At 37.6% G+C, this 14,245-nt stretch overlaps 1 protein-coding gene across 1 annotated transcript in view; it reads right to left on the bottom strand.

Moving 5' to 3' along the window:
* Positions 1-861: 861 nt before the first annotated feature.
* UNC50 (unc-50 inner nuclear membrane RNA binding protein) overlaps positions 862-14,245 on the bottom strand; it is a 14,850-nt gene continuing 1,466 nt past the window's right edge. The window contains exons 2-6 of the mRNA XM_069072973.1: positions 13,647-13,930; positions 12,808-12,928; positions 3,403-3,542; positions 3,223-3,324; positions 862-1,210 (exon numbers count right to left, since the gene is read on the bottom strand). Of these exons, the coding sequence (XP_068929074.1) occupies positions 1,074-1,210; positions 3,223-3,324; positions 3,403-3,542; positions 12,808-12,928; positions 13,647-13,930 (784 nt within the window). The 3' untranslated portion in view covers positions 862-1,073. The remainder of the gene's footprint in view (positions 1,211-3,222; positions 3,325-3,402; positions 3,543-12,807; positions 12,929-13,646; positions 13,931-14,245) is intronic.

Below are 14,245 nucleotides of genomic sequence, written 5' to 3'. Positions count from 1 at the left end.
TCATCCCCCTTTTGAAAATCAAGACATTTACCTGTCCTCAGTCCCATGCACGTTTCCTATTCTTCATGATTCTTCAAAGAAGTTCAACCCTCTTATTTTACAGAAGAGAAAGCTGAGGCACAGAGGTTAAATAACTTGCCCAAGGTCACATGGTAAGTGGCAGAACTTGGAAAAGGCTTCTTGACTTTAAAAAAGTTGATTACCTTGCTGAAATGAATTAACCACCTTACTAGACAGAAAGAAGAACAGTGAATTATTGCTATGACAACAATCAGTTTCTTATATATAACATACTTTAAAAAGTTAACCATTCTCAAGTATTCAGGGCAGGTGTTTTCCCTTAGTAAACAAAAGAATGTTCTGAAATACCACACAAACTGCCAGAAGTAGTAGGAGAAAGTAAGTCATCTCAAAGATGTTGGCTAAGTGCTACTGGGCTTAGCTGCATTCAGTAGAAAGCACCGACTCCTAATGAAGTATTTGGCCCCTCCTGGATAATGTCACTTCTGTGCCTATTTTAATGCCTTGTGGCTGGTAACCGGGCTCTGGAAGGTCAGACCAGCACAGTACAAGTTGTGGCAAGGCTTAACTTGCCTTTCTTAAGCTAAAGAGGCCTGAAGTAAACAAGTAATATATATGTTTCTCATGGGCTGATTAGGAGGCTCAAAACCAAGGGTTAAGCCACTAGGTTATTGAAAGATTTTGATCTCAGTGCCTATTAAGGCAGAGTTATGTGCTCTGTGATAGAGATCACCAACAAAATCAAGGATCCTTGAAATTCTGTTAAGCAAGGGGAAAAATCAAAATGCTTCCCAAAAAATAACTTAAAATTACTGCTTAGTCAAAACTAAAAAGGCTTAATTACACTTTGGTTTAAAAGTATTTATTACGCAAATGTACATTTTATGGTTTTAAAGAATGTACTGAGTGGAATCAACATGAAGTTGTATTTCAAAAAATTCACAAAAACTTTACATTTTTAAAGATATCTACAATTAAAATTTATTTACACTTTTTACAAGAAATCTCAGCCACTTTAACAATACTGTTGACAGCTGAAAGTCACATTTTTTTTATTTCACTCTATACTTGTAGAAAGAGCACAGTGTGTGAGTGAAGTTCCATCCCAGTGCTAAGGACAATCCGTAGAGCAGAATGAGAGGTGCAAATGGATACAAAAGAATTACTGTGTTTTTCAAAAACGGCAGTGCTGAAAAAAAGAAACAAATCCAGATGAATAAAAAAAGTGAATAAAATATCAATTCTTAATAATAAATCTCAAAATCTAGTTTAGGTTGTACAAAAATAAGCAATATTTTGCTAACCACCATATTAAAAAAAGGTTCCAAATCATGAATAAGAAAAATGCAAAATTCTGAGTTTCTGCCTTACAACTTGGCCCAGAAATACCACTATTAATAATATACCACAAAGACATGTAAGAAAGGAAAGACCTCACATATACAAAAATATTATAGCAGCATTTTTAGCGGAAGTAAAGAATTAAGGAACAAAGAAGGTACCCTATAATTTCAAAGAAAGGTCTTTATTCTGAGGAAGAAAGTTGTAGGGAGATGTATGATAGTGTATGTAGAGACAGTGATGCAAAAATAGGTAACATCAATATTGAAAAATACCCAGAAAATATAGAAGGGGTCAAATGAATACGTGTGTGTGTGTGTGTGTGTGTGATATGTATTGACACTACTTACTACATTTCATACGTTTATACACACAGTTTCCTGGCTTGATAATGACCTCCCCACCCCCCAGCTCCACCTGACAGAGGAAATCCCAAGTCTCTACTCCACTCCCAGCTTCCCTGTGGTGGTGCACGAGTCCCCTCCAGGCTTCTTGCCAGGCTGCGTATGTAACGATGCCTGGGCGGGCTTGTACCGCTGAGTCCTTCGGACTCCTAGATGTTCTGCCTGCCCTGCAGCCTGAGTGCTCCCCCTGAGAGTCAGCACTTCCAGGCACACAAGAGCTCCTTCAGCTCAGGGACCGTCTCTTTCTACTTGTTTCCTCAGCATTTAGCATAGTGCTTATTGTTGTCCATAAGGCAAGAACTGCCCTAATGAATACCCTGAAACTCAGATTTGTCTGGGGCTACAGTTCTGACAGCAATTAAAAAGTACTGAGACTAGCTAAGAGGAAGTTAGAGGAAAGAAAAAAAAGAGATTATTTCAAACAGTTACTGAACATAACACCTGCCAAGCCAATTAAAGAAATTACAAAAACACACTACTTTATAAGCAAACATCCTACAACTACAAAAAAAAAGGGAATGTTTAAAAAAGCAACTGTGGTTAGTAAAAGAGACCTTCAAACCAAACTTGAGATAAAAATTAGAACGCTATCTAATACAAATTCTAACAATGCCTCCAAAGCTTAGGTACAGAAGGGCCATTTTTTAAGACAAAGTATATGTTCAAGCCCCAAATCTAGCATTATTTCCACTGGGGAAACAGAAGCTTTACCCATAAATTGAGGATTAACGTAAGGATGCTCCCTTTCTACCACCGTTAGTTGACAAAGTTCTAAAAATGCTATTGATACCATTAAAAGCATAAAGAACCAAAATTATCCCCATTTCTTGACATGATGGTTTACCCAAAAAACCCCAAAGAATCAGCAAAGAAACTAATTCAGACAATTAATAGCTTTGCTCAAGTAGCTAAATACATAATGTTTCCAAACAAATTCTAGCAGTTTTTCTCTTGGTGTTTCTAATAGAGAAAGTTTATAGTTTTCAAAGAAAGGCAACATTTCCCCCCCAAATCCCGTCTCTAAGGATACTTTAGCAAACAAACAAAAATTCCAAACACACACAGGATATTGGTACAATGGCGAGTAATTGTATATCCCAAAACAGCCCTTTACATAAAAATACAACTTGGTTTTAGGGTCTCTCTCTCTCTCTCCCTTTTTTTGTTTCCCAAGATGAACTTCTAATAAGGATTTAGGATCCTTAGGGATCATTATTTGTTGAGTATGTGCTAAATATACAACTGTTGAATTAAGAAATGCAGAATTTAATAGGAGTAAACTCCAAGCAGCTGAATACATATGTGGCTTTGAAGAGTTGAATGAAAAAAAGGTCAAAAAGGTATTGCGAGTAATCTATAAAAAGATGAATGTTGAAAGACAATAAATAAATTATTTAATTTGTTTCTAATGTTCTTAGATACTTTTACATAAATTTCAATGCTTGGTTATACTTACCACTGTATCCTAGGAATGTTACATAGATATAATAACCAACAGCAATCAACCATAATGTATTTCCGACAAAGTAGCCAATAAATGTATCCGTCATGATAACATCTGTAAGAAAAGGAAAAAACTTTACTGTTATGTACAATGAAGATGACAATGCCATTTTGAAACTGATTTGCTACTTACAGTTAATGAAAAAAAGCTGGATAAAATGCAGAATGACTAGTAGTGGATAGAAAGCATTCAAATGAACGTCAAAGGCATATCCCCATTCTACATCATAGTCCCTGCTCTGTCGCTTCACTAAGTACTTGTTAGAGATAAACCTAATGGAAAATAAATTCAAAAGAATAAAATTAGGCAATATGAAAATACGAAATTATTTCATAAAGTGAAAAATGATATAAATATTCACATGCATAGTAACCATAAAAGTATAGCAACTATACAGTTATAACATAGTAATATTCATATAGTAACATTCATTACTAAAACATTTATTAAATGTATATAGTGTGTGTATTGCAAACCCCTGCACTTTGGGGCTACAAATTCAATTTTATACATCTAAATCATCTCTACAATAACGTCAGTTGCTAACATATTAACATATTCAAAGAAATCCCTGCTCCAAAACACTTTTCAATTTTATTATGAAAATGTGAGAGTTTATTCCCTGTGTCTCTTTCAATAAAAATTTCAAAAGAATGAACAGAAGAAACTGGAAGACACACAGCAAGATAACGGCCTTGCCATCACAGACTCGGTACTGAAAATGAAGGTAATGACTGACTCATTTAGGACACAGGCAGATTGTTGCAGTTTTCCCCCAGGAATATTTTTTTCTTCATTCATAACCTAAATACACATTGCATGTCATTGTATAACAAGACTGTTGACTCAACAATCACTTATTGAAAACCCTTTCTGTTATGTAAGGCTCTGCCAGGTCCTGAGGATATAAAGACAAAACCCCATCCTGCAAATATGAAGAAGAAAATTGAGGATGGAAATAGCACTAGCAACTGGGGGAAGCAATATGATCATTCTGCGTCTTCAAAAGATATTTTGGTAGTTAGCTATGTGATGACAGAAGATGGGAAAGATTTAGATGAGAGGTGATAAGATCCTAAAGATAGGCAATTGTTCAGCAGATATAAAGGTAGTAATGGAAAGAAAAGCTGTGAAAATAAACATTACAGGGATTTGCAATTCATTAGCTAAAATTCTTTTTTGGAGGGCAATTGGGGTTAAGTGACTTGCCCAAGGTCACACGGCTAGTAAGTGTTAGGTGTCTGAGGCCATATTTGAACTCAGGTCCTCCTGACTCCAGGGCCGGTGCTCTGTTCACTGTGCCACCTAGCCACCCCCAATTCATTAACTATAGAGAGTAAAGTCAGTAACCAAACATGAAAAGCAGATCACATATTTTTCACAGCTTATAGATTTATAATTAAATTCTTAGCTAAACAAGGAGTAAAGACAATTACAAAAGATAGAATAGATAATGTTGATTAAATTAATTTGAAAAGTTTTTTTTTTAACAGATAAAATTATATGCCTAGGATAAGAATGGAGATGGTAGAATGAGGGGGGAGGGAATCACATGTTTTTGATAAGAAAGCATCCAGGGTGCAAAGATAATCAATAGAAATATAAAAGACCCAAAAAACCACTTAAAAGACAAGAAGGTCCAAGGATATGAAAACAGTTATCAAAAGAATTGAAAACTATTAGCTACTATATGGAAGAATGCTACAAATGACAGATAGTAAAAGAAATATAAATCAAAACAACCCGGAGGGCAAAAACGAGAAGAATGTAGAAATAAGTCATGTTGGAGGGATCGTTGGTTGAGTTGTGAACTGATATAATCATATTGGAAAGCAATCAACAATCATGAAAATGAAGTGACTAAAATGTCCACTCCTTTGACTCAAGAGTTACCACTGTTAGGCTTACACCCCAACAATGTGAATGACAAAAAGACAGGGCTTCATGTACAAGAAGTACATGTCCATTGGGAAATGTCTCAGTTGTAGTACATGAATGTAACGGAATATTACTATACTGTAAGGAAAATGATGAACACAAAGAACGGAATGACATAGGAAAAGATGCAAAGTCAAGTGAAGTAGATCAAGAAAAACACTTCCATTGCTGCAGAAAGGACAATAAAATAAATGAAACTCAATGCTGTGAAATCACAATATAGAAACTTGGCCCTAAAGAAAGTATACAAGAAGACACCTCCCCAGATAAAGCAACAGAAAAAATAAACTTAACAAAAAGGGAAAAAGTGGGAAAGTATCTTTTCCTGAAGGTAACACTGACGACGAATTAATTTCAATACTTAACCTATTCTCCAACTGCACAGATTCCAACGACATGAAGGAAAAGCTAAATGAACTACAAGGAGAAAGAGTAAGACTACAACAGGGAGGGACCTCACTCATGACTACAGGCTCTAGACAAATCTAATTTAAAAAAAAACCAAAGACATCAGGACCTGACTAAAGTTTAGAAAAATCAGACATGATACACACCTGACAATTACTGAATAAAGGTAGAAAGGAGTCTGCATTTCTCTGGTGTACATGGGCACCCTTACAAAAATTATGTATTCAGACAGAAATCTCAAAAACAAATACGTCAGACCGTATTTTCACCCTTTTGTTCTGTTTCTTCTTTCACAACATAACTAACGTGGAAATATGTTTAACGTGACCGCACATGTATAACCTATATCAGATTGCCTGCCCTCCTTGGGAAGGGGTAGGGAGAAAATTTGGAACTCAAACATCTTATAAAAAATCAATGTTAAATGACTAATGTGAAAATATGTTTAATATGAATGTATATAGAGAGCCTGTATCAGACTGCATGCTGTCTTGGGGAAAGGGAAGGGGGAGAAAATTTAGAACTCAAAAAATCTTACGGCAGTGCTATGTTGAAAACTAAAAAGAAATTAATTTAAAAAATTTTTAGAGTATCCTTCACATATGAGTGTATATACACATATACACACATGTACATGTATTTGAGCCATATAAGTGTACTAATTATATACATTTATTATATAATTATATACATTTGAAAAGGTTAAAAAAATGAATGTTGAAAACTTAAAAAAATGGGGGGGGGGACAAATACAGAGAGAAGATATTAGCATTACAGAGGAAATCTGGGATGGTTCTTTTTAAAAGGTAGAATTTTTGAGTCAAACCTAAAGAAAACATTCTTGTCGGCTTGCACTATCTCCATACTAGCTGCCTAGGTCCCCAAGAATCATAACAACCACCTCATACCCTCCTCATCCTAGAGACCCTAAAGTCCCTAAATCATCGTACAGATCGCATTCCCCACTGCCTTGTCCCTCATTCTGATACTCCTCAATCCAACACTCCTTCAGTCCCCCCAAATCCCACTCTATCTCTTCTCCACTGTGTTCTCTGAAATGTCTTTTCCACAGATAACAAACTTAAACCTTTTCCTTCCTCACATCATCCTTGTGCACTCACTGAGACCTGGGTCCTAAGAGCTAATAGAGAGAACCACAAAAACCCAAAGAGAAAAGAATATTCAAAAGAAGGTGAAGGCCCACACTGTCAAAAGCTGCAAAAAGGACAAGGCGGAGCACGCAGCAAAAGACCAAGTACCCAGCAACTGAGATCTTTCACAGTCTTGGAGAAAGCAGCTTCAGGAGTGAAACTCAAGAATGAGAAGTAGAGGCAGCGAGATAGGATCCTTTTTAGGAAGCTGGCCAATGAAAGGCAGAATTTACATTCTTTGAGGGAAAGAACTGTTTACTACTTTTCTCTGTATTTCTAGCCCATCAGACAATGCCTGGTTCATGAAAGAAACACAGAATGAAGAGAAAGATGTAGGACAGTTTGAGGGCATGGCAGGGATGTGGTTTATTTTTATTAATGTTCCTTTTTAAAAAATCTGTCACTTCTTGGTACACTCCCCCAGTCCCACTGAATTCTCCCACTTAACAGAGAAAATCAATTAAGCAAAACTAATAAACCATTTCAAACATATCCAAAACTTCACAGCTTTCATACCTCACACCTCTGCTGAAAAGGTGTTTTATTCTGTTATTTATTCTCTTGATCCCAGGCACTTGCACAGACATTGGTCAATGTGCCATGGCAAGGGCTACAGAGCTCTCCTCCCAGTCTCCCTAGCAAGTTTGGTGGCAGCCAGGACACTAACCCTAGGTGCTCCCCTACCATCTCTTTATTTACTCTGGTTATAAACTTGTTCTTGGTCATTTTTGGTCTGATATTTCTAGTCCAACAATTTTCTTTGGCAGAAAAAAAACCTATCCAATCGAATAAACAGTTATCAAGCACCCACTATGTTCTGTGCTAAGTGCTGGGGATGCAATAAAAAAGAATTGCTGCCTTTTTTTTTTTTTTGCTTTTTGGAGGGCTATTGGGGTTAAGCAACTTGCCTAAGATCACACAGCTAGTTTTGGGGTTTTTTGGGTGTTAAATGTCTGAGGTCAACCTTGAACCCAGGTCCTCCTGACTCCAGGGCTGGTGCTCTATTTACTGCGCCACCCAGCCACCCCGAATTCCTGCTTTCTTAAGGAGCTTATAACCTAAAAAGGGTGACGCAGAAAAAAGGAGGCATGAAAGGGACAGGGGGAATACCAAGGGACATCCTCCGCAGGGGTACCTTCCTCTAGAGCTGAGAGAGAAGGCTGAGGGCAGTGGAGTCAATAAAGGCTTTCTTTGATCATTAGTGGTTTTCTCTAATGTAAGCTAAAGTCTTTTTCTGGGGGGGTTAAACCTGGCCTTCCTTGTCAGCCTCAGTTCATTGTGAGATTTACACTGATGATACCCCTTATAGGATCTGCCATAGTCATACTTAGTTGCCCGTACTTATTTCCATCTTCCCCACACGCCTTTTAAAATCCAAGTTGGTTGATGAGTTCTCTGTGTCCACATGGCATCTCTACACATCATTTTTTCCTCATCAGATATTCTTCTTAGTGTCTTCACAATCTCATTTTTGAGAGCTTCCCCTTTCTCTTATGCTGATTTCCTCCAGAAACTTTCACACCATGGAATCCTACTTCTTCCTTCTCTTGAACCCTTTAAAATCCGGCTCCTCCTTCCCCAATCTAGAAGACCACATGTCAGGTTACCTCTGGCTTTCCTCTTTCTGTCTATCACAAATTCTAAGATTGAACGGTCCCTCTGCCAAAGATTCCCATCATGTCTACCTACAGACTTTCCTTGCTGGTGAAAATCAGTATTGTTGATTCTACCATCTTCTGAAGAATTACCATTAAAGCAAACTAAAACACAATTAGCTGCTCTGCTTTGGGTGAATGGATAAAGGTGCCCATCACTGCCGTCATCATCCCTCCATGCCAGGCTTAGGACAGCTCCCAAACACTGGATTTCCTTTCTGCTTATTTCGTCTTTAACATATTTGAAATGGCAATGCCACAAACACTCTTCACCACACTTACCCCTCTGATGCCTGGACTTCTTTACAAATCTATCTTAAAGACTTTTCTATGCCCCAACTCTTGGCCTTTATTGTTCCTTCTGAATAAGGTAATGACATCCACAGCTTTATTCAGTCACAGACAGAGTTCATCCTAGAAATCATGGTTGAGTCTTTACATTAAGATCTCTGGTCTGTCTTGTCTGTTTGCTCAAATTTAGTACACTTGCTTAGAGGCCGAGGGGTCTTACTGCAGGCTCCTTTCTTAGATTTTTGTCTCTTCTGAATCTCTGGGCATCTCTTCCATTATTTTTCAGACACTGTAGTTACTCTCTGTGGCATCGAGCTTGGTGGATTTACCTGGGCAGTTTCTCAACTCTTCTTCCACTTAATTTATGTTTTTTTTTAAGTTAGAAGAATTTTTAAGACTCCAGGCAAATACATTTTTGCTGGCCCTTTTTTAAGTATACTCCAATCTTGGATGAAGTTCCATCATTCCTACATTTTAAATCACAGTCCACTCTCAATTCTCTGTTTAATAAAGTAGGTTTATACTCTTCAGATCTGTCTTCTCAAGTTCTCACCTAAAATTGGCAGCAGAGAAGAAACCACTGTCTGTACGTCCAAAATCTTCAGTTTACTGCATTTCTTTAAAATCATTGCTGAAACTTTCTAGATTCATTTTGGCAGTATCACTTATGCCCCAGTAAATCATAAGAAGCGGATAGTACTTACGTGGTTTGATAAATGCTGGGGAAGTCCTCTATCACATCTTGGATACATATCCCAGGGAAGACAGAAGACTTCTATACTGTTATCAAGTCAGCAGGGAGCTAAAAACGATCATGATGATCTCAACCAAAAGCATCTGTGTATCCACATAATCGTTCCTTGGAGGACGAGCAGCTCTTTTCTTTTTGGAAACAGTCGATTACTGTTACTTAGCTCCAAGAGTTCACTGGTCTCTTTTTTCTCCTCAGGATGCCACTCTTCTGTACTCCAATCTCCTGACACCAGTCAGTAACTCCCTTCTGCTTCTCAGGTTTCCTTTTCTTCTTTGTTTTCATGTGAGCCTTTCTTTCATTCTTGTCCCTGAGCTATCACTTGCCAGTGGCAGAAATACAAACATTTCACATTCTGTACAGATCACTTCGAATTTCCTCCTTATCTTCATGGGGGAAGTGATAGTCCCCATGACTGTCATCTTTGCTAATCAATTCCCAGGCAGATCTTCAACTTCAAAGAACTGTCAGTCTTCTTTTCATTTCCATATTTCCGAGTCCTTCTCCACCTTCAGTTTTTCAATTCCTCCCACACTTCCCAGCCCCAAATTCAATCTCAGACCTTCTTCACAATTCTACCCCCCTCTCCCAAAAAAACCCTTCATAATTCCTTTTTCTTATTTATAGGCTCAAGTCTTTCTTATGGCTTTTGTGGAAGGAGAAAGAGAATTGTAAAGTCTACTCTCACTTCTGATTTTTAAGAAAAAGTGTATTTAACATAGAATGTTTATATTATAAGGATCACTTAAGCAACCAAGATTTATCAAATAACTACTTTGTGCCAATGACTCTGGATACAAAGATAAAAATGAAACATTCTCTGCTCTTGAGGAGCTTATATTCCACAGAGGGAGAAGACGTGTACATATACACGTATGCACAAATGTATATACAAGATGTATACAAAATAGAAATAAGGTAATTCAGGTGTGAGAAATTCGAGGAGGTGCAGGCACCAGGAGAGGATTCACATAGGATGCAGCATTTGAAGTGAACTTGAAGGAAAACGGACTTCCAAGAGGCAGACATACAAAGGAAGTACATTTCAGGCATGCAGGGCAACTTGAGTGAGAGAACAGAGATGGAAGATGGAACGTTGTGGGTGAGAAACAGGACAAAAGCCAGTGTGGATAGACTAGTGTTAGGTGTGTAAGAAGGAATAGTAATAATAACTTTTACTAATGTCTTAGACTTTATCATTCATGGTACACATTCAAAGGCCTTTTTCAAATAAGTCTATTTTAAAAATCTTATGTATGTTATTTTTGCACGTTTATAGACAGAATCATAGATTCAGAGATGGTCATCTAGCTCAAACTTACTGTGCAGTTTAATAACAACAATAATACTGATCATTGCCAACTTTATATACCACTTACTACACTAAACACCATGCTATGTACTTTACAATTATCTCATTTGATTTTGACAAGAACCCCGGAAGACAGATGTTATTATTAACTCCATTTTACAGGGGGGAAACTGAGGCAAACAAAGGTTAAGTAACTTGCCCCAAAAGTCAGGATTTAAGCTTAGGTTCCGTTACTCAAAGTTCAGCAATCCAGGTTCAGGGTTCTTCCCACTGCTCTGACCTCTCTAGAGCAACTTTTTTTATTAATACATGAACAAAATTGATGACAGTGTGAGGTATCACAGGTATTGTGAGGAAATAAAATATAAGATTACTAACAGCAATATCTTTTCCTGGAAGGCATCCAACATGGAACTATCTGGCATATATAGGTATGGCAAATCAAGAAAAGCAGGGCAGCATATAAACATGATTTGCCCATGACAAGAAGAAAATTTTAAAAAACAAAACAAAATGCTGGATAAAACCCCACAAAGTATTAGATAGGAATGACAGAGCACAGCCCTGGGTAATATGAATCCCCCAACAACCATTACTCTAACTCAGAAATTTTTAACCTGGTGTCTGTAAATGTTATTAAAATTTTTTCTAAAAAATAACTATGTCAATATAACTAAGTTTCTTTGTAACAGTACAGATTTTATTTTATGCATTTAAAAATACTATTCTGAGAAAGGATCCACAGGTTTCATGAGAATGTCAAAGGGTTACCTAACTAAACTTTAGGGAAGGACACTGTTCGACATTCCACCGTCTTAATAGTAAGGATAACACATCTATGGCATAGAACAAACTCTGGAAAGAATAATTCAGGAAGCAGTAAAAACTTGAGTCTTGGATTATGGATTGCTATGGGTCACTAATTCAAAGCAATGTGCTTATTAGTACATACTGAATTGCAGTGGGTAAAGTTCTTTAATTTTTAGAACATTAAATTAAAATTAAATGGTCCAATTAAGGACGTGAAGATACCAAGTTATTACTAACAAGTTATAGAAGTATAAGATTTGGCACTGATAGATTTCCAAATGTAATAGTTATACACTATTTGGCTTTTAGCTGCAAATAGAATGTAGTACTATAGTCAGGGCCGCAAAGAAAGAAGAATGATTCACATGTTCAAAGTCTTTACAGCCTTACAGCTTTGTTCATCACCACTCTTTTTTGGGGAAAAACATTTGCCACAACTATTTCTTCTCAGTCAAATGTCAAGAGAGCAACACAGATTGAAAAAAAAAAATGGAGAGAATTAAAGGCTTGAAAACAAACTTGGAATTAATACTTCTATCTGTCTAAAAAAAAGACAAATTTACAAAACAAGATATAATGATTACGTTTGGGCCCCAAGAGGATATATCTGAAGGAACCTCCCTCCCCTGCTCAGAGGTAGAAGCCTGGTATAGAGTTCTGCATGTTACTTCAGATTTAGTTGATCTGTTACTTAGTTGTGCTAGATTGACCTTTTTCCTCTTTTAAATTCTTTTTTATAAGAGATGGAATTCTAGGACAGGGAGAAGGGAGGGATATGTTGGGAAATGTAAATAATATAAAAATAAGAGATAGTTAAAAAGCCCTTTCCTTTCCAAACATATTTTGTTAATGACAAAGGCTAAGGAAAAAATTAAAATTGTAGCTGTTATCCATCTGCAGATCATCTGCCGAATGCCATGAAAAGATTGCATGAAGGAAAGGAGGGCTGACTAGGAAATTTGTGCAAAATTAGTTATTTTGTTTGAATTAATAATCATTGCTTTGATTTAATTTTCTGCTGTTCTTGACAATATCGGCCTCACTCTTATTTACTGATACTGAGAACAGCTGATATCGTTTATATGCAATCTCGCCTACCCTAATCAACCTTTTTCAGTTAGTCTTGTGACCTCTTGTTACAATTTTGTCAGCTTGTACATTATAGAAACAAATAACTTTTATAACAGTTCCTTAAAAAAAAGCAAAAGGTGTAATACTTACCACATAAGAGTTGATATTAGAAGGCCAACACCTACACAGTCTATAAACACAACCCAAAGGAGCAGCTTGATGGTTTCAAAAAATCCCATATCCAGGACAAATCCAAATCCTATAGTGGAAACTGAAAGGAAGATTAAAAATACACGAATTAAACTCTTTGATCGATGATTGCAGATGATTCTCTAAGGCAACAAATCAAAATTTCAAGTAAATTCAACATTAATTCACCTTACAATGAATCAGCTGGACAGACCCTTTTATTTAATTTTTGCTTCCAAAATTTTAATTCCTGCTTCACTTAAATGTGCTGAAATCCCTAATCTTAATATTTTCCATAATAAAATATTACTTAAGATCCACTTTGCAGGACTTCACAGCAAAGGTCAGATTTAACTGTTCCCTAACAAGTTTTAATGTGAGTTTAACTAAGATGAAAATATTATCTGATCTTATTTAATTTGAGAGAATATAGCTTTTCTTGTGGCAAGATCTTCTGACAACTCCAGGAAAGCTAATTTTTAAAAGTAAACCCAGAGGCGGTTTACTAAGTGGCACAGTGAATAGAGCACCAGCCCTGGAATCAGGACTTGAGTTCAAATCCAGCCTCAGACACTCGACACACTTACCAGCTGTGTGACCTTGGGCAAGTCACTTAACCCCAACTGCCTTCCCCCCCTCCAAAAAGCAAAAAGAAAAAAAGGAATCCCAAATTCCAGTTCAAAATTCATATTCAGATCTTTCCTATTAAAGATGTACATGTACAATCTTCACAATAAGTTTTCTGAACTGAAACGTTTGACTTGTTGCTAAATTTAAGGTGCACGTGCTAAGGAACTTACCACAGAGCCAGATACTCAGCAACACCAAGAAGGCGGGATCGTCTCGGGCCCACTGATCCTTTGTTTGTTTTCGGTAATGAAAGTTCCTGTAAACTCTTTGTGGGGAAGTGAACAGATAAAGCATCTGCCAGGCAGCAAACTCAAAGTCCATCTGCCTGAACCGGAAAAGCCTGCGAAGGTACTTGTAGCGCTTCGCCCCCGCCGTGTGCCTCGCTGCATCTCTGGAACTCAAGGCGCCGTTCCCCTGGAATCGGGAGTTCACTGACGTGGTCGGTAACATCTTTCTGCAGTGAAAAAGAAAAAACTGTGTTACAGAGAGTGAGGCGGTCCCGAGTGACCTGGGCAAGGCTCTTCTGGTAGAAGTGGGCCTTCCCCCAAGGGTCATGTCTAAGAGTGAAGGAGGCACAAGACCCTTCAGACTGCTGCCTGACTGGGCAGGGCCGGTGGACATTCCCAGGTGGGTCCTGATGCTCTGCCGGTGCCCCCACTCACACCAATGACGGCTGACTCTGGTTTACAGGAGCCCTTAGAGGTCCCCACCACTGTGCTACAGAGAGTGAGGCGGTCCCGAGTGACCGCCAGGCTCTTCTGGTAGAAGT

The sequence above is a fragment of the Petaurus breviceps genome, unplaced genomic scaffold, assembly GCF_028583685.1.
Source record: "Petaurus breviceps papuanus isolate PSGF00001 unplaced genomic scaffold, PetGlider_PUasm1.0 90849, whole genome shotgun sequence".
Lineage (NCBI taxonomy): Eukaryota > Metazoa > Chordata > Mammalia > Diprotodontia > Petauridae > Petaurus > Petaurus breviceps.
This window is presented reverse-complemented; position numbering and strand designations above follow the sequence as displayed.